Genomic DNA, 23,478 nt, shown 5'->3' with positions numbered 1-23,478 from the left:
GCCTGCAGCTTCTAAAGTCTACGGGTCCTGATGGCAGCCTGGCATGTTATTATATTTCAAACACTGCTCCTGACAAATGTTTTAACTTCTTTGAAACTAGAACATCTCATTATCATGACCCTTCCTTGTGTTCCTAAACATACTGGTTGTTAATAACGTCAATCGTCTCTATGTAGCAACATTAATGCCACCAGGGAAATCAGAGGTAAACGGTCCTTTAGCATTTTGTTTCACCTGATGGGTTTGCTTTCCATGATCACATGCATACACGTATGGGATGGTAATTGGTGTTTCTTAAAGATGACACAGTGACCGTTTTGATGACTTACTGAGGTTGAAAAAACATAGGTTGACATGTAAGGTGACACCCCACTGGATCCACCAGTGACATCAAATAAATAGGTGTCCATGACACTGGCCATATCATATATACTGGGGACATGTTTCATGTACTTTAAAAATATCCATTTACATGGGGCTATTGACAAATGATGATTAGAGCTGAACTATGTCCATTAGAGACATGAACTGAACAAACCCTGAATGATAAAAAACTTAAAGAATAAGATTTTTATCTGACATCAAACTTTTGAACCGCTACCCTAATGAGGCTTCAAATTTCAATTTCAATTTCTCGAGTGGTGAAAAACAAGTCTGTCAAGGTCAGCCTCTCCCTTACTGCGATCCCAAACCTAACCAATGTGGGTCGGCAAGGTGGTGCCTGTTACCCCAATGGACGGGGTCAGCCTCTCTCTTACTGCCACTTCATCCCACCCCTCCCCTGGGGATAGACTCTCCACATCCTGACCTGGGTGGGGAACGTTTGGCCTGCTACTCCAAGGAGCGGGGTCAGACTCTCCACAGTCTGACCTGGGTGGGGAAGTTTGGCCTGCTACCCCAAGAAGCGGGTTCAGACTCTCCAAACTCTGACCTGGGTAGGGTACATTTGACCTGCTACCTCAAGGAGCGGGGTCAGACTCTCCACACTCTGACCTGGGTGGGGAACGTTTGGCCTGCTACCCCAAGGAGCGGGGTCAGACTCCCCAAACTCTGACCTGTTTGGGGAACGTTTGGCCTGCTACTCCAAGGAGTGGGGTCAGACTCTCCACACCCTGACTTGGGTGGGGAACGTTTGGCCTGCTACTCCAAGGAGTGGGGTCAGACTCTCCACACCCTGACTTGGGTGGGGAATGTTTGGCCTGCTACTCCAAGGAGTGGGGTCAGACTCTCCACACCCTGACCTGGGTGGGGAACGTTTGGCCTGCTACTCCAAGGAGCGGGGTCACACTCTCCACACCCTGACTTGGTTCGGGAACGTTTGGCCTGCTACTCCAAGGAGTGGGGTCAGACTCTCCACACCCTGACTTGGTTCGGGAACGTTTGGCCTGCTACTCCAAGAAGTGGGGTCAGACTCTCCACACTCTGACCTGCGTGGGGAACGTTTGGCCTGCTACTCCGGGAAGGACTTACCTTCATGGGCTCCCCCTGCATCCATCACACTCAGACCAACCCAGAAGTGGTCAGTCTCGCCTCTGTAAAAAGATTGTAGGAATCAGGTTCTATCTGACATCTTTGGATAAAATATTCAGTTTGAAAGTACCAAGCTTTGTTCTTGCATATTACCAGTCAGCAGTCTACTGTATGGAGCTGAAGAAGTAGCTGTTTCATTCTTTATGATCATATTCTAAATAGTTTAGATAATTAATGGTTCCTGAGGGCCCCCAACCATTTCCTGTCTTATTTGTGTGGGAACTTTGATGTTACACTGTCTGTCCTTGTTAATTTGATACCTTCAAGGCAATTAGTGAACGTTAATACAATGTTGGCAGTGGCCGATGGTGTTTTGACCAAGTTTGGTTTGTTTTGTTTAACGTCGCACTCAGCAATATTCCAGCTGTATGATACAGTCTGTAAATAATCCAGTCTGGACCAGACAGAGCATCAATCCACGCAATTAAGATACGATGACATGCATCAACCAAGTCAGCGAGTCTGACCACCCAATCCATTTACGACAAGTATAGTAGCCTTTTACGGCAAGCAGGGGTTGCTGAAGACCTATTCTAGGCGAGGAAATCCCATGTGTTGATTTTATACCACTCTGATGGAACCCATGAGTACAAGCACAGTGCTGACAGACCAATTGGGGATCCAAATCAGGGTGAATAGTAGCAGATCCTTACATGACTAAGGGATACTACTCCGAAAAATTGAAAAGCTTGTTGCCTCATAGATTGTGACATGCAACAAGATCAGGCTACCAATGGGTCAAGATCAGGCTACAAATAGGCCAACAGGGTCAGACGAGCAACAAGGTCTGACTGCCAATAGACAATACTATGCCACAAAACTATGTCAGGAGAAGCTATCAAGGAAACGTGGAACAAGGATTATTTCCCTTGTGCATGTGTAAAAAATTGTAGTGACTGCAGCTACAGGTTGTGACTTTGAATAACTTCACCTTTCCTCTCAGTCTCCTGACCTAGCATTATCTGAGTCTCATCTCTTCCCTAAACTCAACACACCCCTGCTGTGGAGTGAGTGAGTGAGTGAGTGAGTGAGTGAGTGAGTGAGTGAGTGAGTGAGTGAGTGAGTGAGTGAGTTGGTCTGTGCGGTGGAGCAACAGCGAGGTGATTACAACAGCTTCTTGTGAAATGAAGACTGTATTACAAAGCTGAGTGGCACTGGACCAAGTGTTTAAAAGATACAGCATATTGAACTGAAAAACAATTGTGATTCTGGACAATTTTCTATGAGAGGCTAAAAACTTTTCCATTTTTTGTTGTTGTACTTCTGTCATTTTTTTAGTGTGATCAATCTGATACATGCAGTTACAATAACAGGAAAAATTTCATTGCAGAGTATCAGTTTACAACACAAGGCACACAACTCACAACATGCAAGATCCTTCTGGACAGACTGGGACCTGTTCCTCAAAGCGATCATAGAGCTATGACAATATTACCTCCTATACCTTAATATGGTGAATAGCATGATGATTTCTTTGTTAAACAGGCTTTGCTATTTCCTTCAATTGATGCAACTAATGAAGAAGTGGAGTTAACTCACATAAGATAGTTCCTCCAGACGTAGTCCAGGGTGGAGGCGTTGTGGAAGCTGGCGAGGTGAGCCTTCTGGCGTTGACAGTCCATCTGGGAGTCTTGCCAGGACAGCTGCAGGTTGATAGGGTGGTTGTTCACCTGGTACAAGAGTGAGTGAGTGAGTGAGTGAGTGAGTGAGTGAGTGAGTGAGTGGGTGTGTTGGTGGTTGAGTGAGCGAGCGAGCGAGTGGGCGAGTGTGTGAATGGGTGAGTGAGTGAGTTAGTTCGGAGTGAGTAAGTGGGTGGGTGGGTGAGTGCGGAGTGAGTGAGTGCGGAGTGAGTGAGTGAGTGAGTCAGTGAGTTCGGAGTGAGTGACTCAGTGGGTGGGTGGGCGAGTGCGGAGTGAGTGAGCCAGGAGTGAGTGAGTCAGTGAGTCAGTGAGTTCGGAGTGAGTGACTCAGTGGGTGGGAGGGTGAGTGCGGAGTGAGTGAGTGAGTGAGTGAGTGAGTTCGGACTGAGTGACTCAGTGGGTGGGTGGGTGAGTGCGGAGTGAGTGAGTGAGTGAGTGAGTGAGTGAGTGAGTGAGTGAGTGTGCCAAGAGTGAGTGAGTGAGTGAACCCGGACGTTCAGTAGGCTACCCCACTGCCCCTACCTTGTACAATAGAGTCACAATAATGCATTTGTAGAGGTATAAACATAAAAACTAGCGTTCATAAATCCATATATGCAATAACAAATGGGAGTCAATTCTTACAAATAAATTCATCAACATCAATTACTTCACAGGCTGCTCTTCAATCATTAACACAAAAACACTGTTTACACTCATTTATAAAGTTAGTGGCATCAGTAGTGCATTTGTGGGCATGGCTTATTTTTTCACTTTATGTAAACATAAATGAATAAAAAAATATGCATGGTTAGCTAATCAAATTAATCACTTTGTTTATTCCTTGTGCAGAGATGTTAATCCAATTTACACCAATTACAAATATTTGGGATCATTGGGATTAAAAACAATTGTTTAAAAAAAAAAAAAAAATCTTCTGCATTCCCTAAAATCAAAATCTGTAAACATTTAAAGTGAAACTAGTGATCAATGTTTGTTTAGAGTGCCAGGCCTGTCATAATGTTACATCATCAAATGTCCAAAACATCAACAAAAAGACAAGGTAAAACATTTCGTCTGTACTAAATTTGGGAAAAGACCCTTAGCAGAAAAGTTCCACAAGCACAGAACTAGAAGCTGATCCTGTTTGTGTCCTCGCTAACTTTTATTTGCAATTAATGTCTCCAATGTTGCCTCAGCTACTTTTTAGACACTGATTTTTAGTATCTAAGGCAATTATTTTGTTTACTATGATAACAACTATCCCAACTCAATCATCAAGGGCAACGTTGTATGTTTTTTGTTTGTATGTTTGCTTGTTTGGCTGCACTCAGCAATATTCCATCTATATGACGGCGGTCTGTAAATAATCGAGTCTGGACCAGTCAATCCAGTGATTGACATCATGAGCATCGATCCACACAATTGGGATACAATTACATGCATCAACCAAGTCAGCAAGCCTTGTTTGTATGTGAACACTGATAGTAATTCCAACACGACCTTATATATTTGCATATTTGTCTCAAAAATGTCCCCAATGGAAACCATTTTTTTCAGTTGGCCCTATCTTGTCGAAAAACGCTACGATCGGGTTCGATTCCCGACATGGGTACAATATGTGAAGCCCATATCTGGTGTCCCCCGCCTTGATATTGCTGGAATATTGCTAAAAGCGGCGTAAAACCATACTCACTCACTCATGAGGGGGTTGGGGGGTAGGGATGGGGGTTACCGAGCGCCAGGCAGGGTAACAACAAGTTTCATCATTTAGCATGGTTTGGTATGACCCTGTCGGGGATCAGAAATGAACCTCCCACTCTCTTATGCTCTGAGTGGATGCTCAATCCATCTGACCATTAGACAGGTCACACTGGGCTAGATTGGAAAAAGATTGTGGGTACAACTCTGTATGGTGCAAATTGAAAAGCATTTATCTCAAAGCCAGAGGGGAAGAAGGCAATTATTTTATGTAGAGCTTCATTCAGTAAATACTGTGAATGACACTTAACGAGAATTAGCCATTCACCCTCTCACTCACCTGATAGCAGTAGGTTCCCCCATCCACCCAGCCTGCCGGACAGGGTATTGTGGGTGGGGTGGGTGGAAGGGTAGCTGGGGCAGTGTACCCCACTCGCATACGCTCACATATGGAGGCGAGGGTGGAGTTGCAGAACGTGTTGTACCACAGGCCAGCATTCACTCCACTGCCCAAAACAACACAGTGCCCGTTCTCATCTGGGGAAAACAAATATAGGAGACAAAATGTATATGTTATAAAATACAGGTTTAATAGAGGCAATTCTGTGTACAAGAGCATCTTATTGCTATTCTATAGGTTTAAGAGCATGTTATTCCTATTCAAAGGGTAAAAGAACATACTATTGCTTTTTGATGGGTAAAAGAACATACTATTGCCATTACTTCTAATGCTACATAAGCATCTTGTTGCATTTGATGGTAACAAGAGCATCTTATTGCTATTCGATGGCAATAAGAGCATCTTAATGCTATTCAATGACAACAAGAGCATTTTATTGCTTTTCAATGGATATAAGAGCATCCTATTGCTATTCAATGGGTAAAAGAACATACTATTGCTTTTCAATTGGTAAAAGAACGCAACATTGCCATTAATTCTAATGCTACAAAAGCATCTGATTGCTTTCGATGGCAACAAGAGCATCTTACTGTTATTTGTTTGAATATTACAAAAATAGTGCCACTGCACTGTGGCTGCCATTCATATGATAATCAGATTCGAACCTCCTGAAAACATGTGGTGTCATCATTCACAAGCTCTTTGGACTTTCAGCAAGATGAGCTAAAAGTGATGAGTTCCGTGGTTTTGCTGGAGACACAAGGAAAGACATTTTACCCAGACCAAATTTGAAAAATATCCCAGAAAGAACCAATATGAAATCCTGCAGTGCTACTGTTCTGCCATAGGTACAAGACAGATCTGTTTCCTGCAGTTGTACTACTCTGCCATGGGTACAGGACAGATCTGTTTCCTGCAGTTGTACTACTCTGCCATGAGTACAGGACAGATCTGTTTCCTGCAGCTGTACTGCTCTGCCAAAGGTACAAGACAGATCTGTTTCCTGCAGCTGTACTGCTCTGCCAAAGGTACAAGACAGATCTGAAATCCTGCAGTGCTACTGTTCTGCCATGGGTACAAGAGAGAACTGTTTCCTGCAGTTGTACTGCTCTGTCATGGGTACAAGAGAGAACTGTTTCCTGCAGTTGTACTACTCTGCCATGGGTACAAGACAGATGTGTTTCCTGCAGCTGTACTGCTCTGCCAAAGGTACAAGACAGATCTGAAATCCTGCAGTGCTATTGTTCTGCCATGGGTACCAGACAAATCTGTTTCCTGCAGTTGTACTGCTCTGTCATGGGTACAAGACAGATGTGTTTCCTGCAGTTGTACTACTCTGCCATGGGTACAAGACAAATCTGTTTCCTGCAGCTGTACTACTCTGCCATGGGTACAAGACAAATCTGTTTCCTGCAGCTGTACTGCTCTGCCAAAGGTACAAGAGAGAACTGTTTCCTGCAGTGCTACTGTTCTGCCATGGGTACAAGAGAGAACTGTTTCCTGCAATGCTACTGTTCTGCCATGAGTACAAGAGAGAATGGTTTCCTGCAGTTGTACTACTCTGCCATGGGTACAAGAGAGAACTGTTTCCACCTCTGAGGACATATTGAGGCCACATCGACTGAACTGACCTGGTTTGTTCTGTGCCCAATTGGTTACAGACACATGCGTGACACCATCACTGTACTTGTACTCCCCTGACTTCCCAGTGTCACGGACGTCCATCCACACCTGGTTCTTCTTGGACCCAAGAGAGCTCGCCAGGTACGCTTGCTCATACCTTTAAATATACAATCATAATTAAGTTCATCTAAGAAAACGTTCGCTTGTCATGCCGAGGACCCGGGTTCGATTCCCGACATGGGTACAATGTGTGACGCCCATTTCTGGTGTCCCCTGCCTTGACATTGCTGGAATATTGCTAAAAGCGGTGTAAAACTATACTCACTCACTCACTCAAACCAGTTTGTCTCCACATATAACAGCAAATTCACATCAGCAAAGTGTCAGCAGAATGTGTGACTGACCTTCACATTAATTGTCTGCAAAGGATTGTGATGCAATTTCATTGTTTGGATATCTCCTAGGAGATATTGCTTGGTAAGATTGAACGACATCTCCTGTGGAAGCCAGTTTTGATGATAAATAGGAATATAGATCTTTGCTGAATGCTGACATAGAACTCTCTAATCAGGTATAAAAAAAACTCTTGTGATTCTACTTCTTAGAACCCATCTGCTCCTTTTTCACACCAATTAATTTAATTCTTCAATCCATTGTGAGACAATTATCATATGGATAAAGATAGAGACTGGTCACCTGTCATCAATCCGGACCAAGGATGCTCCAAATGATTCACAAGCATGTGCTGCATCTTCCCAAGACCTCGCCTCTCGAACATACAGGTAGCAGGACCACCGATATCCATCCCAGCCCTGAACATGGATGTCACATCAGATTCATCAGAGGGGGACAAGTAATGGTGAATTATGAGATTGATCTCCTCGTCTATATTGGGTTAATGCAGAGTTGAACATAACTTCAGTTAAATCATTGTGTGTAAGCTTAATGTGGGAGGTGGTGGTGGTCTTCCTTTCGAGAAGGGAGGTGGTGGTGGTCTCCATGGTGATGGTGGAGAGAGGAGAGGTGGTGGTGGTCTCACTGGTGATGGTGGTGAGAAGGGAGGTGTTGGTGGTCTCCATGGTGATGGTGGTGAGAAGGGAGGTGGTGGTGGTCTCCATGGTGATGGTGGTGGTCTCCATGGTGATGGTGGAGAGAAGGGAGGTGTTGGTGGTCTCCATGGTGATGGTGGTGAGAAGGGAGGTGGTGGTGGTCTCCATGGTGATGGTGGTGAGAAGGGAGGTGTTGGTGGTCTCCCTGGTGATGGTGGTGAGAAGGGAGGTGTTGGTGGTCTCCATGGTGATGGTGGTGAGAAGGGAGGTGGTGGTGGTCTCAATGGTGATGGTGGTGGTCTCCCTTGTGATGGTGGAGAGAGGAGAGGTGGTGGTGGTCTCACAGGTGATGGTGGTGAGAAGGGAGGTGTTGGTGGTCTCCATGGTGATGGTGGTGAGAAGGGAGGTGGTGGTGGTCTCCATGGTGATGGTGGTGGTCTCCCTGGTGATGGTGGAGAGAAGAGAGGTGGTGGTGGTCTTACTGGTGAAAGTGGTGAGAAGGGAGGTGTTGGTGGTCTCCCTGGTGATGGTGGTGAGAAGGGAGGTGTTGGTGGTCTCCCTGGTGATGTGGTGAGTACGGAGGTGTTGGTGGTCTCCCTGGTTATGGTGGTGAGAAGGGAGGTGGTGGTCTCCATGGTGATGGTGGAGAGAAGGGAGGTGGTGGTGGTCTCCCTGGTGATGGTGGAGGGAAGGGAGGTGGTGGTCTCCCTGGTGATGGTGGTGGTCTCCCTGGTGATGGTGGTGAGAAGGGAGGTGTTGGTGGTCTCCATGGTGATGGTGGTGAGAAGGGAGGTGGTGGTGGTCTCCCTGGTGATGGTGGTGAGAAGGGAGGTGTTGGTGGTCTCACTGGTGATGTGGTGAGTAGGGAGGTGTTGGTGGTCTCCCTGGTTATGGTGGTGAGAAGGGAGGTGGTGGTCTCCATGGTGATGGTGGAGAGAAGGGAGGTGGTGGTGGTCTCCCTGGTGATGGTGGAGGGAAGGGAGGTGGTGGTCTCCATGGTGATGGTGGAGGGAAGGGAGGTGGTGGTGGTCTCCCTGGTGGTAAGAAGGGAGGTATTGGTGGTCTCCCTGGAGAAGGTGGAGAGAAGGGAGGTGGTGGTGGTCTCCATGGTGATGGTGGAGAGAAGGGAGGGGGTGGTGGTCTCCATGGTGATGGTTGTGAGAAGGGAGGTGTTGGTGGTCTCCCTGGTGATGGTGGAGAGAAGGGAGGTGGTGGTGGTCTCCATGGTGATGGTGGAGAGAAGGGAGGTGGTGGTGGTCTCCATGGTGATGGTTGTGAGAAGGGAGTTGGTGGTGGTCTCCCTGGTGATGGCGGAGAGAAGGGAGGTGGTGGTGGTCTCCATGGTGATGGTGGAGAGAAGGGAGGTGGTGGTGGTCTCCCTGGTGATGGTGGTGAGAAGGGAGGTGTTGGTGGTCTCCCTGGTGATGGCGGAGAGAAGGGAGGTGGTGGTGGTCTCCATGGTGATGGTTCGAGAGAAGGGAGGTAGTGGTGGTCTCCCTGGTGATGGTGGTGAGAAGGGAGGTGTTGGTGGTCTCCCTGGTGATGGTGGTGAGAAGGGAGGTGTTGGTGGTCTCCCTGGTGATGGTGGAGAGAAGGGAGGTGTTGGTGGTCTCCCTGGTGATGGTGGAGAGAAGGGACATGTTGGTGGTCGTGGACTTATTACTACAGGGCACAGTCACCAACCTGCTCACATCCGTTGACTACGGGTGCAATGGTGGGTATAGTTGTGGGCATCTTGGGCGCCATACATATGTACTTGTGACTGTTGCCACAGTTCTCGTCCTGCCATCCAGCGGTCTGTCACATATATCATCATTCATCACATTGCATTGGAAATATCCTGGTATGTGTACAGCTTATTTGTATCAGTCATTCAAACAGTTAAATTCAGTAAATTTGTGATCCCAAACACACTGGTTGATCTTCCAGTTTTTGAAAATTTGTTCAAAGCCTTATCTTAGTTTCTAAACAAATTTATATCTGCCAGGATGAAACATATCGCAATGAATTGTAAACTAAATCTGCTGAAAACAAAACTTTGCGATATTTTGTACTTAACTTCTTTAGGTGGCGTTTAGAAGTTGGACAAGATGAACAAGGGAGATAATTCAATGGATATACAACTTCTTTATTGCAGGATATTACAGCGATGGCCCACCTCCCTGAGGAAGGTGGGCTATGTTGAAAGAATGACAAAGACGCAACAGTGGATTTAATGGCCGAGGGTGTGGAGGTTCTAAAGGGCTACCCCAATTTAGCAATGGAATAAATAGTATTTATGTGGCGACTTGAGTCGCCAAACATATTTGTTAATATATAATTAATGGTAAGGCCCAAATGGCGGAAATGTCACAACCCGACCACAGCTGCGGGTCTAAATGGGAGCGAACGCCGCCAGGCCAAATTTAATTGTTAATATATACTTAATGCTACGGCCCAAATGACGGAAACGACGCAACCCGACCACAGCTGCGGGTCTAAATGGGAGCGAACGCCGCCAGGCCAAATTTAATTGTTAATATATACTTAATGCTACGGCCCAAATGACGGAAACGACGCAACCCGACCAACGCTGCGGGTCTAAATGGGAGCGAACGCCGCCAGGCCCAGCTATGTGGCAACTTGCGTTGCCAAATATAATTGTTACTAGATTCCCGAGTGAAAACCCGGGAAAGACTGGGTTCCAACTGGTAAGAAGGTAACCCAGTCTGGGTTCCCGCTGGAAAGCAGGTAACCGGAAACCCTAATTAGTATATATATCAATATAAATTATGATGATATAGGAGGTAGCCCAGAAGAACCACGCCACTCCACGACTTGTTTTATTCACATTGTCAAGATATGTACAATATTAGAGAGATATATAATTAGATATGTACAATTTGTTGTGCCTGGTACCTGTCATAGACAATAAAATTGATGTACAATGGAAATGAGATAGATGGAGGCAAACAGGGCGGGCGGGTGGGAAAGCGGAGAGCGACAATGCGATGTTCCACGGATTGACAGCTGTGCGAAAGTGAAGAGTAGAGACGGTTACGTAATGAAAAAATAAAACAGTGATTACGTCACCACGAGATGGTTACGTAACTTCCGAAGACACGCGCGTGCTATGACGTAGCAGGAAGTAAGTAAAATTGTAAACATAAGATGATATACCTGCAATAAAAACATTTAGTCGCTAGTACTAAATGTAATTATTGCAGGATATTACAGCGATGGCCCACCTCCCTGAGGAAGGTGGGCTATGTTGAAAGAATGACAAAGACGCAACAGTGGATTTAATGGCCGAGGGTGTGGAGGTTCTAAAGGGCTACCCCAATTTAGCAATGGAATAAATAGTATTTATGTGGCGACTTGAGTCGCCAAACATATTTGTTAATATATAATTAATGGTAAGGCCCAAATGGCGGAAATGTCACAACCCGACCACAGCTGCGGGTCTAAATGGGAGCGAACGCCGCCAGGCCAAATTTAATTGTTAATATATACTTAATGCTACGGCCCAAATGACGGAAACGACGCAACCCGACCACAGCTGCGGGTCTAAATGGGAGCGAACGCCGCCAGGCCAAATTTAATTGTTAATATATACTTAATGCTACGGCCCAAATGACGGAAACGACGCAACCCGACCAACGCTGCGGGTCTAAATGGGAGCGAACGCCGCCAGGCCCAGCTATGTGGCAACTTGCGTTGCCAAATATAATTGTTACTAGATTCCCGAGTGAAAACCCGGGAAAGACTGGGTTCCAACTGGTAAGAAGGTAACCCAGTCTGGGTTCCCGCTGGAAAGCAGGTAACCGGAAACCCTAATTAGTATATATATCAATATAAATTATGATGATATAGGAGGTAGCCCAGAAGAACCACGCCACTTAGCACCAAAGTGCTACCCCACACCCCACGGCCGCGGATGATGATACGCGTGCCCGCCATGATTGCCTCATAAGAAAGATGTCTTACCTTTATATTTACTTACTTGAAAATTTGGACCAAGGCATGATCGATATCCTTTACGAAAGCTACTATCCCTTTACAACTAAGGTGGATTCCCTCCCACTGGAACCAGGACCGGTCAGTGGCCACTATTCTAGGATGGGGGATAAAAGAGAACTTAGGAAGGTCGCGGAGACGATTGGCTAACCGCCTATTGAGCTTAGATCTACTCTTTTCCACCTTACGTGGGTCGCGTGCGGAATGCCAATACCTTCGTTGTAGGATACCGGAAAAACAGACATGGGTGTTTGGTAGGTGTGCCTGGATCCGCATGATTGACGTCTCCATATCTATGAGGAGCTGGCTGGTCTTCGTGGAGCCCAAGTCATTGGATCCCAAGTGTATAACGACAGCTGAAGGACTGCGCCGCGTTGCCTCCACCTGAGCGTCGATCACCCTGTCCAGGTCGTTCCACCGCAGTCCGCCCCTTGCCAACCACAAAATCTTTTTGTGGGGCACCAGCTCCGGGCGCTGTGGGGACAGCTGTTGCCTCGCCCTTGTCATAAAGCTTGAGCCCACCATCCAGACTGGAACAAATGTACTATAGTAGCATTTGGCAGTTATTAGTTATTTGCCTTTAGTTCTTGTTAACTAACATGAATAATTATGTCACAGGAAGACGTATATACGACTGATAGCATTCTGACTTCCACCTGCCATATTGCTGGATGAGATGTGGTGGTACCCCATTGATAGCTGCCGTTGTTGCTGCCCCGATTCGGAAAGAGTGGGAAGAATAACTTTCAGTACCTATTGAGCTGAGGGCCAAGGCCTTTTTTAGGACCGCTTGGAACTGATACCTGGTTAGCGGTGAATGGTCAAAGTGGATAAATGCTTGGGCGGGGCCAGATGGGCGTACCTTTAAGTATGCCTTAAGGGCAGCCACTGGGCAGGGTGATTTACCTGGTGTCGGCTCTATACCCACTGAATTGCCGTACCCATGTTGGTCACCTTTGGAGTGTGGAAGGTGGATCGTAGCTTTCTCCGGTTCGCCTGATATACTTACGTTATTGATGGAGCAGCCTGGCTGTGACATCTTAGTTTGAACTAGTTCACTTACTCTAAAGAAACCAAAGAAGGCTATACAATAGACAGCTCTGAAAAGGCATACCTCGTATGACGAAGAACAAACCTGTGTGAGATTGTTGATGACCACCTTCAACAGATCCAGAGTAATAGGTTTCCTTGTGTCCTGGCGCCCTCTTGACTTGTACATACCTGTTATTAGTTTAGTAACCAGGAAATGATTGGTACAGTCTTCCATACCTTTAAATTTATGGTTGGCGGATATACCAGCGATATATGTTTTTACTGTGTTGGGAGAATGGTTGGTGACTGACAAATGAGCAATAAAGTTTACGACCTGATCTAGGGGGACTGGCCACGTTTCTGGAAGCTGATGCACCGATCTGAACTGCTTCAGCGCGTTGATGCCTGTCCTGTAAGTCGACCAGGTATTTTCAGACAGTGACTGTAGTAGTAGCCTGTCAACTTCTTGCTTCAGATGTGCCATATGTTGTCTGGAACCGGCGTTGGCGCAGGTTCTGCTTCCGGTGCTACTGCCCGGAAACGATTGAACTGAAACCTCGAGAGTGCATCGGCTATAACATTGGAATTAGTTGCAATGTATTTTGACTTAAACAAAATGTTATAGTTAAGACAAAGGAGGATGAGGCGGCGGAGAAGATTCATCACCCGAGGGGCTTTGGTTGATTGCTTGTTGATGATTGCCACCACTGCCTGGTTGTCACAGTAGAACAGTATTTTCTTGTTCATCAGCTGTGTTCCCCATAGTTGAATGGCGCAGACGATGGGAAACAGCTCCAGAAAGGTCATGTCAAGTGTTGTCCCATCCTTAACCCAATGGTCAGGCCATCTACCGCAGAACCATCTGCCCTGAAGGTAGGCCCCAAAACCTATGCTCCCTGCTGCATCTGTGTAAAGCTGAAGGTGAGAGTTGTCCACCCACAGCTTGTCCTGAAATACTGATACACCATTAAAGTTCGTGAGAAATGTAAGCCACATTTGAAGATCCTGTTTTACCCATTCTGTGATTCGAATATGATGGAAAGGTTGCTTACCTTGGCAGAGGAGGTCGATGAGTCTTCGACAGAATGCTCTACCCATTGGGATGGCCCTACACACAAAATTGAGCTTACCAATGAGTGACTGTAATTCTTTCTTTGTTGCCTTAGAGTTTGATGTGGCGAGTATGTGCTGAATTTGGGCTGTGATTTCACTGATCTTACCTTCCGGTATTCTCACCTGCATAGCTAGCGTGTCTATTTCGAGGCCCAGAAATGTAAGTTGAGACACTGGACCTACTGTTTTATCCTGGGCGATGGGAATACCAAGATGAGTTAGCATTTCTAATGCAGACTGCAAATAGGATTGGCATTGTGTTGTGCCCTGCTGTCCCCCCGTCAGAAAGTCATCAAGGTAATGCATAATCGGTATTGCTGGGATACGCTGACTTATGCACCATTGGAGAAATGAGCTGAAGGTCTCAAAAATAGCACATGATATCGAGCATCCAAATGGTAAGCATTTATCAAAGTAAAATTTACCTTCGAATTGGATACCCAGCAGTTCGAAATCATCTGGGTGCACTGGTATAATTCTGAATGCTGACTTGATGTCGAACTTTGCAAGCAGTGCTCCCTTTCCCAAGTGTTGCACCATCTGTACAGCTTCGTCGAACTTGGCATAAGAGACTGAACATGCTTGCGGATCTATGTGGTCATTAATTGACCCTCCTTTTGGATAAGACAGATGATGAATTAGACGGAAATCATCGACTTTCTCACCTTGGCATTGTTGTGATTCTGCCTGTTTCTTTGGGATTAGACCTACAGGGGATACTTGCAAGTTAACAAAGGGGATAGTGCTAAACGGTCCTGCCATTCTGTTAAGATCCAGTTCTTTTTTAAGCTTTTGTCTAACTATGTCCCTCCTATGTTTATGGGTTGCGGATTGTAAGTTACCTGCTAGCCGACTATGGCGTGTACCTTGGAACTCGAGTTGGAAACCAAATGTAAAACCATCGAGCAAATATTGCGCATCCTCTGCGTTTAACTGAGAATAACGACACAACCATGGTGTTAACTTATCTAGTTTGACGGGAGTAGGAGCCAAAGACCTTACCTCTAGTTCCTCTGGTTGACTGCCTTGGGCCATTAAAGCGTGGGCTTGAGCCATTAAAGCGTGAGCTTGAGCTATTGATTGAGAGGGGGGGTCGTGTGACCCCCTGTCCTCGAAAGCAGGTCGACGCCCCGTGAGCTGTTTCGCCGCACTTACTGCATATGTGGGAGTACGCGCAGCTGTACTTTTTACACCCATGAGGTTTGTTGAATGCGTAGCATAGGTTAAGTACAGGGTCTGAAACACTTGAAGCAGTCAGCTGACCGAATGTACCACCTACCTGTTGACGCCCCGACTGCGGGATCATGTATTTTAGCCATAGCTCACCGTCAAGTTTGTCCCATTGTCGTAGAGGGTCTCTAGCCATCCTATGTCGGAATTGCTGGTCGTATAGACACCAGGCATCCGGTCCACATCTAAGTGCCGCTGAACGGATTGTTTCCATGTACGATAATAGGCTTTGCACTATCCGTAGGCTGAAATGTTTGGCAAGGTATATGTTCATGTAAATATGGAAAGCGGATGTCCAGCTTCCCAGTGTTATTTTCCTCGTTGGCGCTTTGACAGGTTTAAATAGTACCTTACCTGCAGTATCTGTGACCATAGTTAGCGCTTCGCTGTCCTCGGTGCCCGCGTCGTTGGGTAGAAGTGTCCCGATGTCCACATACTCACCTCGCCATACCTTTTCCCTGGTTTGTTGTTTGACGTGTGCATCGATAAACTCTGAGTTGAAGACGAGGGATTCCCCCGACGGACGATTTTCATTGGCTGACGTGTTCGGTAGTGACACGTCACTGTGAGCCTCGATCTGAAAAGGCGGGTTAACCCCACCTGGACCGCACGCATCGAGAGAAAGCGCGGGAATGTCAGCACTGTCGGTGCTACGTTGTTGGCCCATGTTATTGGCCCCCGATTGCCCCAAGAGCGCCCAGATTTGTTGCAGCTGCTGCGCTACTGATGCGGTTTGATTATTATGCAAAACGTGATCAGTTTGTTTGGGCACGGGCGCAGTGGAAGCCAAAATACCAGATGGTATTGACACACGATTATTTATGGAATATTGTAACTCACCGTCCGCTGTAGCGCTTGGCTCGATGGTGATCCCGTTCACCTCTCTTGGGGGTGGGGTGACAACTCGTGCCTGTTTGGCCCCCCTGACCAAGCGATGGTTGATGGCGGCTCTTCTTTTCGCGGGCATGATCTATCAGCGGTTTTGATAGGAGTATGACTAAACGTCAGCGAAGCTATAAGATAGGTCTATCGGCGGTTGCGAGAAAGGTATGACTAAACGTCAGCGAATGTAGTATTGAAGGATGAGATAAAACGTAGAAAGCGGAGAAAGCGGAGAGCGACAATGCGATGTTCCACGGATTGACAGCTGTGCGAAAGTGAAGAGTAGAGACGGTTACGTAATGAAAAAATAAAACAGTGATTACGTCACCACGAGATGGTTACGTAACTTCCGAAGACACGCGCGTGCTATGACGTAGCAGGAAGTAAGTAAAATTGTAAACATAAGATGATATACCTGCAATAAAAACATTTAGTCGCTAGTACTAAATGTAATTATTACAATGAATTCGACGATTCGTTTCCGTGTATATATCTCTGTGAGTGAGTGAGCATGGTTTTACGCCACTTCTATTATCACAGCGGGGGACACCAGGAATAGGCTTCACACATTGTACCCATGTCAGGAATCAAACCCGGGTCTTCAGCGTGACGAGCGAACGCTTTAACCATTACGCCACCCGACTGCTATTATACTATTAGTTTTGGTGTCTTTAGTTGCCATATACCATTCATATGAGGTTAGCAGAAAAATCTCCTTACCTGGAACTTGAGCACAACACAGTCTTCATAGCGACCAGGCTGGTTGCTAGGCTCATTGGCGTTCCAGTTGGTGTACATGACTGGACGCTGATTTGACCACTCGTAAAACATGTTTTCCTGAAGGTCATTGAGACCGAGCCACATGTCATCCTTGGCTGTAGGTCATGAATATATTAAACATATTAAACATATCACATATCAGAATATCTTCTCAATGTAATATCTGTACATGTAATGAAATATCAAAAGTTATTATTTCAAATTTATGTGAACTTTTGACATGACCTGCAACTTCCATGTCCACCAGACCGTCTCCGTGGTCTATTTGTAGACCGTCCGTCTGGTGACGGGGATTCGATCCTTGGCTGCATCATACCAAAAGACATTAAAATATGATACTTGTTGTTACCTTCTCTGGCGCTCAAGGGGCTAAAATGAGGACCGGTCGGCTCGGAGTCAGTACTGTGTCTGAGTGGGGTATTCATGCTAAACTGTGGCTTGGTATCTCAGTGGGCTAGCACTATAAATCGGGATCAGTTCGGACTAAAACAAGCAGCCACATGCACGTCACTATATAAGAGCAATAATCCTTGGGGCAATGTTAAACCCCATTTCACCTCACCTCCACATCCACCATTTCTGTGACAAGTTGAGGACGGCAGAATAAATCCCTAAATTGGTAGTCCAGGCTTAATTACTCATCAGTTGCTCACACTATTGACCAATGGTTTCTATAACTTGGATCACGCTTAGTTATTACCCTCTTCACCACTGGTGTAGCTGTCCAGACTTAATTACTCATCAGATGCTCACACTATTGACCACTGGTTTCTCTAACTTGGATCACACTTAGTTATTACCCTCTTGACCACTGGTGTAGCTGTCCAGACTTAATTACTCCTGTCATTCACACTATTATACAAATAATTACTCTTGACGAGGTCAATATACGAAAACAAAAACCTGTTGACTCAACCCTTGAGGTGATCTGAGCCAGACCGAGACTGCAGGCCAAGGTCCAGTCAGACAGCCGAAGGGCTTGGGTCCAAGTCAGACAGCCGAAGGGCTTGGGTCTTGGCTTTTTTTTCATATTGACCTTGTCAAAAGTAACCATTCAGTTTCTTATACAGAAATTCACTTTAAGGTTTATGAAGCCTTCTATTTTAGAACAGTGACTTAGATGCGACTGAGAAATGATTGTACCAGACCCCATCTTGTTTGCTAGCAGACGAGTCAATATTCATCACGTGACAGGTCAATACTGTTCATGTGACGAGTCAATATTTGAGGCCTGCGTCAGTCACGAGATTTCGGGGGCTACATTGAATTGTATTGTTTTGTCACGTGGTACACACTAACCAATGAAATTGCAAGATTCTCAATAGCGATGCATTGGTGTACCTGTCCAGACTCAAAACTCCTGTTGCTTACACTATTGACCATCGGTGTTGTGCATTGTTGGTTGGTTGGTTGGTTGGTTGGTTTGTTTGTTGTTTAACGCCTCACTCAGCAATATTCCAGCTATATGACGGCGGTCTGTAAACAATAGAGTTTGACCAGACAATTCAGGGATTAATATCATGAGCATCTATCCACACAATAGGGATCAATGACATGCATCAACCAAGTCAGCGAGCCTGACCACCCGATCCCGTTAGTCGCCTCTTAAGACAACCATAGTCGCGAGCAAGCAAGCATGGGTTGCTGAAGACCAATTCTACCCCAGATCTTCAGGGGTCTGTTGTGAATTGTAATCACTCACCTTCTGCCATGAGTGAGAACACAAAGTCCTGTTGATCCTGGCTGTTGATGGAGGCCAAGTCACTGGCCTGGTGCAGGCACTGGGCACGGGCATTCTGCCAGGTCACAATCTGGTCATTCACTTGATAGCAGTCATCTTTATAGCTCTTCCACCCGTCTTGGCAAACCTTTTCAAACGCTTTGAAGAAAAGATGGATCACCATCAGCCAGTGTCATCTTCAACACAACCATCAACAACCTAGTTCAAAACTTTGGTGTCGGATAAAAATCTTAATTCCTTTAAGTTAATTCCTAATGGCCCTTTTTCCATCCAACAAAATTAACTTAATTTTGTTTAAGGAATATAGGTTTTTATCCGACATGAAACTTTTGAACTGGACTCTGAGTGGAACACACAAACAACTAGTTTCAATTTGAGAAAGAGGCGCTATTATTTTTGCGAAAGAACAAAGTGAAATCTTTGAAATGTAGCATTTTAATTAGCATAATAATTAGGAATTGACTTTCACTTTGTGTGGGTTCATTGGAGTATGAATCTTCATAGAGTGAGGGCCAAACATCGTAGCAACAACTTTTCATTTTGAAACCAACAAGTGTACATATAATTACCGTATTCAACATAATAAGCGCCCAGGGCGCTCTCAAAATAAGAAATAGGGGGCTCTTATTACAACATTATTTTGGTAAAAAACAGAGTTGAAAGATCGTAAATTTTGTGGTTTATGCTGACAGCCTGAAATGTTTATATACGACAGATTATTTTTCCAGAATTTCATTTCCCATAATTAAGGATGCATATAACATACGTATTATACACGAATAAATAAGTCTTGTGTACATTGATCGTTCGGAAGGGGTGCTAATTTGGATTGTTCACTAACCAATATATTGGCAAATATTGCCGTGGGCGCTTATTAGAGCGGGGCGCTTATTACGTCGAATACAGTATGTTAAAATTCCAACTGACAATGAATGAGGAAGAAGCAAAATGTAGTGTATTATCACTGCATGCTGTTGGGTGCTGCAGAGGCATGTGGTATTGTTTACATTACAGCCGTGCCATGTCTACACTGCCTGACATCATCAGTGTATGTCTTGTTTTTGTTTGTTTGTTTGTTGTTTAACGCAGCATTCAGTAATATTCCAGCTATGGACAGCTGTCTGTAAATAATCAAGTCTGGACCAGACAATCCAGGGATTGATATCATGAGCATCAATCTACGCAATTGGGATCAATGACATGCATCAACCAAGTCAGGGAGACTGACCACCTGATCCTCTTAGTCGCCTCTTACGACAAGCATAGTCGCCTTTTACGGCAAGCATGGCTTGCGGAAGACCTATTCTATCTCGGATCTTCATGGGCCATCAGTGAATGTGGATCATGGCATTGTCAGTAAATAACTGAACCACCAATAGACGTTTATGGTGTGAATTGCTCCTGTCCCATACAACAAAAATATTTTCCAAAATCATAGAAGAATGTAGAACATATTTATTTTTGAACAATCTATTTTTCTTTCTAGTCATTTCAAACTAGGTAATACACCCTTTGACTTAAAAAAGTCACCTAATTTTTTTTCTTCTTTTGTTTCATTTTCTGTATTTAACATGACAATGAATATTTTTAAGAGAGTGGTAAAACAGTGTTTGTAAATTGGTAAAAAATCGACCAGTACTAAAGAGAAGGAGGCATAGTTTATTTGTCTGCCCTATCATACTGAATGTAGCAAGGACCTTACACAGCCCTGTACTGTGGACGTAGTTGGCCAGGGGACCGCCACACTTCATGTTGGGGTGGGGGAAGCAGGGCATGGAGCAGTTGGCGGCGGGGCCGTACTTCCCGTACGAGTTGCCGCAGAAACACTCATATCCATTCTGTATTCCAGCGTAGAAATAGCCCTGTGTAAGAAAAAGATATCCTCAATAAGATACTCTTCTGACACCACTGCAAGAGTTTATTTGTTGTTTGTTTGTTGTTAAATGCCGCACTCACCAATCTTCAATCTCTATGACGACGGTCTGTAAATAATCTGGACCAGACAATTCAGCACCTCTTCCGACAAGCATGGTTGCTCCTGAACCAGACAATCCAGTGACTGACATCATGAGCATCAATCCAGACAATTAGGATATGATGATATGCATCAACCAAGTCAGTGAGCTTGACCACCCGTCCCGTGAGTCGCCTTTTACGGCAATCATGAGTTGCGGAAGTCTATTTGTACCCATAATGCATCCAAATGATAATGAGAAACAAAATGCCAACTGTCATACAATGCTCTTGTGACATTGTATGCCTCCACCATACTTTCTGCTGAGAGTGGAAGGTCTAGGTTTGTTCCCCGGCCATGTCATACCAAAGGGTGTTTTAAGATGGTACTTGTTGTTACCCTGTCTGGAGCTTGGCATTAAGGGGATAAAACAAGGATTGGTCAGCTCGGAGTCAGTATACTGTGTCCGAGTGGGGTATTCATGTTTAACTGCAGCATGGTATCTCAGTGGGCTAGCACTATAAATCGGCATCAGTTCGGACTAAAACAAGCAGCCACACACACGTGCATGCACATCGCTATATAAGGCAATAATCTTGGCTGCAACGTTAAACCCCATTTCACCTCACCTTGAGATAACAGTGGTGTATACAGGACGGAGGCCACACCCCAGCTGCTGGGTCACTTAGGGGTTCATAGGGTAGATCCCGGTCTTCCTTCACATCGGTGAAACACCCTATCGCCACCCCCGACATGGGACCTGGAACAAAGAGATCGTCTCACAAACTCCAGCCTTGAAATGTCAAATGCGAGGATAGTGAGAACCTTTCAACGCAGAATTTAATGGCTAAAATTGCTCCAAAAAGACTCTCTTGTAAGAAGCTGATCTAATTTTGCAATAAACAGTTGGATTAGTTGCATGAAAAATAAAAATTAACAAGAAAACAGCGTCATCACTATCCCCCATCATGTGGCATATAAGATTTATGTTTGTTCACATAGTAGTGAATACAAAATATAAAAAAGTCCTATAAAGTCTTAAGAAGAGACAGCCACTAGGACTGCTTTATGTCTTCAGAAACAATTATGAAATGTGAAATTAATACACACAAAAAGCCCTTATTTTGGAAACAATAAGACTGTCTTGAAAAGTATCTCCCAGATAACCTAACTTCAGCCGTTTCGGAGAAAACGAGTTGCCATTGCAGAAATTATGCACTAACTAAAATTACATGGATCAAGGGCTGTAACTCATTAAAAAAATAATTAAGGAGACGAATTTTTTACCTCAGTCTTTATAAGTGTCTCATAAATAAGCATGCAAACTTTCTTTCATGCAACTTCAATAGTTCCTGAGAAAACTTGTCCCCATTTCAATCAGTTAGCAGTAAGTTGAAAAGCACGGAGCATTTGTAAAAAATGAATTTATGATCCCAATTTTCAAACACATTTGAAATCATGACCAGTAATATCAGTGTGTAAAATTTCATTTCTCTGACTTCAACAGTTTTTGAGAAAATTAGTCCCCTTTGAGAAATGGTTGGATGGAAAGACAGACGGATGGACAAACTTGTTCTTGTATCTCCCGCCCCACTTCATGGCGGGGTATACAAACTCTCAAGGGACGTCATTCCATTATCCTGTCATTGGATAGTCTGGGTATTTAATAAATAATAACATCCTCCCCATCCCCTATTTCACACACAAAATACAGCTGATTTTATATTGCATCCTTTGTACCTGCAACGTTGCGAATGAACCACCAGGCTACAGAGGCTACTAATGCTCTTTAGAATCTATTTGTCGAGTACATGTACGCCAGCAAGATATGGTTTACATCTGTTTCCTGAGGTTAATGACGCCTGTTGGACATGTTTTATCCCACACATATAACAGTGTATATCTGATTGAACTGTCGGCAATGAGGAACATACAGGGTACTCTGATTAATTGTCAATGTTTTCCGTTTTTATCTGATATTATTAAGAATTCTGACTGAACAAAATATACCTGACTCATTTATATATATATATATTGGCTCTTCTGGTTCCTACTTTACGGGACGAGTGAGTGAGTGAGTGAGTGAGTGAGTGAGTGAGTATGACATATTGCAGGGTTTTTTTGTGCAATATTCCAGGAATATCACGGTGGGGGACACTAGAAATGGGCTTCACTCATTGTACCCATGTAGGGAATTGAACCTGGGTCTTTAGGGTGACAAACAAACGTTTTAACCACAAGCCTACCCGACCGCCCCTCCACTATTAAGGAAAACACACATCAAGCAGATTCATTCATGTGAACTTTGAACAGGACGTTGTGTACCTGGACAGCCATACACCTCCCATCTGAGAGCAATCCTTTTTTGGAAGTCCGTCGGCCACAGCCGCAGGAAGCGGACGTTCATGGGGATCATGAGGTAGTGCTTCCTCACCGTCTCCGAGTCCCAGTTTCCGTCAAATGTCTGACAATACAAACAATAAGAGAAATAGCCTTCGTATCGTATGACATATCTTGGTCATCCTCTGTATCTCCAGGGCTCGCATTTCGGTAAGCCTATGCTAACCCTTAGATCCATTCCCGTGGTTCTTGTCATCTAAAATTACCCGCCCTTGAGTTTCATAACATTTTACCGACCAATGAAATGTAGAGGTAAGGAAAAAGAAACGTAGAGGTAAGGAAAAAAACCCATAGAGGTAAGGATAAAGAAACGTAGGGGTAAGGAAAAAGAAACGTAGAGGTAAGGAAAAAGAAACATAGAGGTAAGGAAAAAGAAAGGTAGAGGTAAGGAAAAAGAAACATAGAGGTAAGGAAAAAGAAATATAGAG

General features: G+C 44.9%; 2 protein-coding genes across 2 annotated transcripts in view; both read right to left on the bottom strand.

Annotated features, from left to right (window-relative positions):
• Positions 1-23,478, bottom strand: part of LOC139450647 (lymphocyte antigen 75-like) — a 111,176-nt gene that overhangs the window by 30,707 nt on the left and 56,991 nt on the right. The window contains exons 27-37 of the mRNA XM_071232442.1: positions 22,976-23,114; positions 21,280-21,410; positions 20,399-20,558; positions 18,658-18,834; positions 16,896-17,050; positions 9,606-9,719; positions 7,570-7,685; positions 6,882-7,030; positions 5,191-5,387; positions 3,070-3,200; positions 1,471-1,532 (exon numbers count right to left, since the gene is read on the bottom strand). Coding sequence (XP_071088543.1) covers positions 1,471-1,532; positions 3,070-3,200; positions 5,191-5,387; positions 6,882-7,030; positions 7,570-7,685; positions 9,606-9,719; positions 16,896-17,050; positions 18,658-18,834; positions 20,399-20,558; positions 21,280-21,410; positions 22,976-23,114 — 1,531 coding nt within the window. The remainder of the gene's footprint in view (positions 1-1,470; positions 1,533-3,069; positions 3,201-5,190; positions 5,388-6,881; positions 7,031-7,569; positions 7,686-9,605; positions 9,720-16,895; positions 17,051-18,657; positions 18,835-20,398; positions 20,559-21,279; positions 21,411-22,975; positions 23,115-23,478) is intronic.
• LOC139450196 (uncharacterized) lies at positions 10,062-16,260 on the bottom strand. The gene is made up of 5 exons (XM_071231873.1): positions 16,134-16,260; positions 15,648-15,893; positions 15,066-15,217; positions 13,617-13,898; positions 10,062-13,524 (listed from the first exon to the last, which is right to left on the bottom strand). The coding sequence occupies exons 1-5, from the start codon at positions 16,258-16,260 to the stop codon at positions 12,526-12,528; spliced, it is 1,806 nt and encodes a 601-aa protein (XP_071087974.1). The 3' UTR covers positions 10,062-12,525.

The sequence above is a fragment of the Haliotis cracherodii genome, unplaced genomic scaffold (assembly GCF_022045235.1).
Source record: "Haliotis cracherodii isolate W230 unplaced genomic scaffold, xgHalCrac1.p SCAF_8, whole genome shotgun sequence".
Lineage (NCBI taxonomy): Eukaryota > Metazoa > Mollusca > Gastropoda > Lepetellida > Haliotidae > Haliotis > Haliotis cracherodii.
The sequence above is the reverse complement of the archived record's forward strand: the minus strand, read 5'-3'. Positions and strand labels throughout refer to the sequence as shown.